The sequence below is a fragment of the Nuphar pumila genome, chromosome 9, assembly GCF_984573655.1.
Source record: "Nuphar pumila chromosome 9, dmNupPumi1.hap1.1, whole genome shotgun sequence".
Classification (NCBI taxonomy): Eukaryota; Viridiplantae; Streptophyta; class Magnoliopsida; order Nymphaeales; family Nymphaeaceae; genus Nuphar; species Nuphar pumila.
In genome coordinates, this window is record NC_143257.1 from 72,335,548 (window position 1) to 72,341,547 (window position 6,000).

General features: G+C 37.3%; 1 protein-coding gene across 4 annotated transcripts in view; it reads right to left on the bottom strand.

Moving 5' to 3' along the window:
• Nucleotides 1–1,350, bottom strand: part of DCL3 (dicer-like 3) — a 145,061-nt gene extending 143,711 nt beyond the window's left edge. For all 4 annotated transcript variants that reach the window (XM_090017661.1, XM_090017660.1, XM_090017659.1 and 1 more), the window contains exons 1-3: nt 967–1,350; nt 537–717; nt 348–461 (exon numbers count right to left, since the gene is read on the bottom strand). In XM_090017661.1, the coding sequence (XP_089873787.1) occupies nt 348–461; nt 537–717; nt 967–1,091 (420 nt within the window). In that variant the 5' untranslated portion in view covers nt 1,092–1,350. The remainder of the gene's footprint in view (nt 1–347; nt 462–536; nt 718–966) is intronic.
• Between the last annotated feature and the right edge of the window lie 4,650 nt (nt 1,351–6,000).

Here is a 6,000-nt window from a genome sequence, read left to right on the forward strand (position 1 = left end):
TCACGTTGAGGCGTACTGTGATACTGGCCAACAGGAACCGGTGGAACCAACAGATGAAATCCGCAGATCCACCAGAGAGAGGTATCCCATTGACCGGTGGGTGAGTTATAATGCTTTTAGTCATGATTATCAGGTTTATTTTCATACAATGATGGAGGTCCAAGAACCCAAACACTACTAGGCAACAAAAGATTATTGTTGGATTGAGGCTATGAACGAAGAAATGTGTACGCTAAACTAATGGCCAGCAATAAAGCATGTAAAACAGCCACTGAATTCATCTAATATGAACACTGCAAAGAACAAGCAAAAAGATAATCAGGATAACTACATCCTCAGGGAGTCACCTCCTTCTCAGATATTTCCTTTTGCCAGGACTGCAGATTCCAGTCATCAATTCCCTTTGCACCAAAGTACTCCTCCACTCGTAAATCAGTGTGCTCATTAATAACATTAAATTGCTGCATTGCAAAACCAAAAGCCGATGTGAAAGTTGTTTCCAAATGGACTCGCAAAAGCCGATGTGAACCCTTTACCTGGTTTACAAGTTGCACGGTAGGTGCCATGAAAATTATGAGACGTTTGTTGGCTTCATCTCTTAGCTGCCGCGCTACTTCCTTGATGAGCATCACAGCTATCATCGTCTTACCTGCTCCAGTATCCAAAAAAATAATCGTGTTCCTCCGCAATGCGGCCTCATATGCCTTCTGCTGGTAGCTGGGGCCCGACAACAACCAAACAAATAAGAGAAGAGAATAATCACGAAACAGGGAATGCATGAGCCATCAAGAAATAGAAACATGCAAGGTTTCATTGGCAACAAACAACGGCACAGGAATCCAGAAACACAGACGTGCAATAAAAGAAAGAAGAAGGTTGCTTAAGAAGATGAAGGGAAGGCCTGTGAAAAAAATAAGCGTTGAAACGCGCGGACGTTTGGCGGAATAGAATCAGAACCGACAATACCTTCTGATGTCGACCTTCGGCGGGCTACTCTCATGGCCACCCCTCTGATACCCGGAACCCTCCTTCCGAGCGATCTTCGTCTCCGGCTCTTCTTTCCCATCCAAACGCCTCTTGAGAGGATCCATCTGCGCTGCTGCTTCAAGGAGCAAAAGAGAACCCCCAACACGATTCCTCCTTCAAGTCTCAACACAAGCGATCGCTCGAGTTGAGAGCGTCGCAGAGAATAAGAGGAGCACAACCTCTGCAAGTAAAAGTCGGGAAGCTCCAGTAGGGAGGAAACCAACACTCTGACGTTCACCGAGGGAGACGAAGAGGAACGCAGTGAAGCGTTTCCCTTTCTCTCTTAGGAAAAGACCGCCTCCTCTTTTGTCACGCTTCCCGTAGAGGGTGTTGTGTGTTTTCCGGGGAACCGAAATTAGCGTGCTCCGGTGTGTACGGAGGAATATCTTGGGATCTACGATAATACATAAGCCAGTTCACGATAATAAAATAATATATAAAAACAGTAGATATGTTTTTAGACGAAAGTGCTATTCTTAGCTTGTTTTATAAAACACGGTCGTCTTATCTTTCCTGCCTTCTTCTGTTGGATAGAAAACATTTTTAGGTTCGTTCCTACCTCGTCGAGATAATTATAAATTGAATAGCTGGTTAGATCATTGGTGAACATCGTAAAGGAATTTACCGTCATCTTTTCTTCTTTGTTTTTCTTAAACAGTATGGAAAAAAGCAATGACGCACAAATATTCCAACAAGTGTCATTAAAGCGTGGTGAGTACATTTTCATGTCATCATGCTATTGTTGAAGAACGTACGTCATCGTGAGTGTCATTAAGACGTAGTTTTGTTATTGCAGGTAGATTTTATCGTTCCGATGATTAGAAACTTAAAGATATTTGTAAGACGCTGGGGCCTCTTGACAATAATGCTTGGTTACAAATGCGAGCAAGGGCCTCTACCCTATTCGGTATCGTCCATTCACTCATGTAACACAAATCGCGATTATAGTGTCGATTTGGTGATATTGTTTTGTTTTTTAATATCGATTTATGAGTTATCAAGCCAAAGAGAAGTGAAAATTCTTACCAGCTTTCTTAGAAATGGGAACTTCAGGGTCATTAATTGATGAAATAGGAAAATGTTCATCAGCGTGTTCAATCTTTGGCTTCTTAATGTCAGTCTGATTACTGCTTTTTGAAGTACACCCTCTCTTTTATCAAGCAAATGAATAAGGAAAAATCACCTCCGCAACACTCCTTTTTTAGAATGAAGTTTCCTGATATAGTGTCGATTTCGTGATATTGTTTTGTTTGTTAATATCGACTTGTAATATATTATGTTGAATTATTGTATATCGATCTGTAAGATATTATGTGTGTTCTAGTGTTGATTTGTGAGATATTGTTTTGTTTGTTAATATCGATATTATGTTGAGTTGTCGTATATCGATGTGTAAGATATTATGTGTTTTCTAGTGTTGATTTATGAGATATTGTTTTGTTTGTTAATATCAATTTGTAACATACAACAACAACAACTACGTCTTCATCCCAAAACAATTGGGGTCGACGATATGAACCAAAAAAGAATGAAGAAGTCTCCAAGATCCTGAGCATGACTTTCATTAAATAGCTTAACAAAATAATCTTTTCATCTCTCTTTAATCTCCTCATCTTTGACTAAAACCCTTTGCGTTTCATCTTTGATACATCTAACCATACTCAGATCCCTCGATTTCCTATCTTTCATCTTTGCAAGCCTATAAATATCCTTCTCGCCCTCTTTGGTATCCAATTTGTCATAAACCTCCTTATATACCTTATCCATCACATTCCGAACTACTTTTTTAGCTTCCTTCTTTGCTATCATATATTTCTCCAAATTCTCATTATCACGACTCTTACTTAGATTTTTATAACACTTTCTTTTAACCTTAATAGTTAATTTGACATCCTCGTTCCACCACGATGTATCCTTACCTAGCGGTGCACCGCCTTTAGACTCACGCAATACCTCCTTAGCCACCTTTCTCATGCCACTCGTTATCTTATTTCACATTGATTCTGAATCCTCCTGGAGACACCAATCAATTTCCTTATCTACCTCCTCTACAAACATTCATTGTTTAGCTCCTTTCAATGCCCACCACTTAATTCTAGGATTTATCCTATGTCTATCCCTTTTGCGGCATTGTCTAATTCTAAGATCTAAAATTAAAACTTTATGTTGTGTAGCTACACTTTCTCCCGGTATAACCTTACAATCGATGCAACAACCCCTATCTCTCTTTCTAAGTAGGAAAAAATCTATCTGACTCGTATTAACCCCACTTTTAAATGTTACTAGGTGAGACTCCATGTTCCTAAACCAAGTGTTTGCTAAGATCATATCATAGGACAAACCAAAATCTAAAATCCTTTCTCCACTTTTGTTTCTTTCTCTTATACCATAGCCTCCATGGATACTCTCAAATCCATCCATATTAATGCTTACATGCCCATTAAGGTCACCGCCGATGAAAAACCTTTCTCCATAAGATATCCCTTGTACTACTCCATCTAAATCTTCCCAAAATTGACACTTAATGGAATCATTTAAACCTACTTGAGGTGCATAAACACTAATAATATTAATTATATTTATACGTAATACTAATTTAATAAGTAAAATCCTATCACCCTTCCTACGGACCTTAACTATATTATCTATAAACTCATGACTTATCGATTTGTAACATATTATGCTGAATTGTCGTATAGCGATTTGTAAGATATTATGTATTTTCTAGTGTCCATTTATGAGATATTATTTTATTTGTTAATCTCGATTTGTAATTTATTATGTTGAATTTTTTTATATCGATTTGTAAGATGTTATGTGTTTTCTAGTGTCAATTTGTAAGCTATTGTTTTGTTTGTTAATATCGATTTATAATATATTATGTTGAATTGCCGTATATCGATTCGTAAGATATTATGTGTTTTCTAGTGTCGATTTGTGAGATATGGTAAACGATTGTTAATATCGATTTGTAATATATTATGTTGAATTATCGTATATCGATTTATAGGATATTATGCTGAATTGTCGTATACCAATTTGTAATATATTATTTTGAATTATCCTATATCGATTTGTAAGATATTATGTATTTTCTAATGTCGATTTGTGAGATATGGTTTTGTTTGTTATTGTCGAATTGTAAGCTATTATGTTGTTGCTTTGATACTGTGATTCATTCAATCGTTTCTTTGCCTTGCTTAACTAATCGGTAGCCGTTGTTATATGCATCTTGAATAAATCATAGTAAATGTATGTGCTCGCTAATGGAAATTGATATTTTGCTCATGACAGTGTTGAGCATATCAACTAGTTGCAGTGAAGATGATGTGTCTCATTCACTGGAAAGTCATGGAGCAATGGACATCCGTACTATCGACGCATGTGAAGAAGTGAATATGCACTAATGATGCACATGATAAGAAGGGTGCAGGCATTAGATTCACTCTAGACTTGAATATTCCAGCAGACGAGATGCAATTCGATAATGATATTCCAGCAGACGAAATGCAATTCGATAATGAGGTAGACAATCATGACAGTGCACTTGACAAAGGTGCATGCACCTCAAGTCTACATGATAGTACACTTGACTCTTTTCTCGTAGAGGGAATGCAGTTTAATAATGAGGATGCTGCATAAAAATTTTACAATGATTATGCCTTAAAACTTGGCTTTAGTGTTAGAAGGTAATCCTGGACAAAAAATCCATAGGGTGTTGTGGTGAGAAAGCATATGTTTGTTCTAAGCAAGGTTGGAAGAAGTCAAGTAGAAATCCAACAAGGATCAAGCTAGATTCAAGATGTGGTTGTCCAATGAGAATGGTGTTAAGAAGACTTTTGAAGGGAAATATGTAGTTCGTACTTTAATCAATGATCATAATCATGAATTAGCCACTTCATTTACGACTCCTATGTTAAGGTCACATCGTAAAGTAACTGAACCGCATGCTGAAATTGCCGAAATGGTTGATAATGTCGGCATTGCACCAAGGAAGACATACAATTTGTGCCTGCACGTAGATGGCGGTCGCGAGAATGTATCATTCATACCTATGGATCTAAGAAACTACTTGAGAAGGAAGAGGTCAGAAAACATGAAGAATGGAGGAATATGTTCTTTGGTTAATTACCTACATAAGTATTCAATCAATGACCCTAGTTTCTTTTGTGACGCCCCAAACCCCGACCTTGGAAAAACTTTTGGGTTTTGAGATTTTTTTTTTGATAAATATGTTTTTAAATCAAACAACGAAAGTACAAAAGGAAAGGGGTAAGCAAAGGCCACAAGTTTGAGCGGGCCACAACAGTGATACATAGCATAAGTCAAGTCCAAATATATATACAATGTCATAATGTTTCAAAATTACAAAATGAGACTTTATACATCAATTCAAACAATCTCTCAAAATGAGAGAAAAAATCCCCTCAACCCCAAAACAAGAAGCCAATCTCTGCAGACTAAGTGTGGGTCTCAAGCCTCCAACCATACACGTCACATCACCCATGAACCTATTCATCACCTGTATCCTCATAAAACGAGGTCAACACTCTTGCGAGTTGGTGAGATAAAGCATCCATACAATATCATTTTAAAGGAAAAACATACAACATGATAACATGTACATTAACGAGTATATGTGCATGTGTCAGGTAAGTGCACGTGCTACAAGTCTAAGGAACAAAGAAAGTAACAAGTGCAACAGACTACAACGAACAGAACAAGGAAACCAAGTAATGTAACTACTGAACAACCGATATCTAAGGAACACGAGCAGAATAAGTATGAGAACAATACTAACACAAACAAGTAAAGTAACTAAAGTATGTCAGTATGTTTGGTTAGTAATTTATGTTCTTCTGATTACTCCTTCGGATACATGAAGAAACCTCACATTCTGTGAGACATGTATCTGACGTCTGTTATTCAAAATCTAGTGTGGTAACTAAGGATGCTACAGACTGAGTAACCACC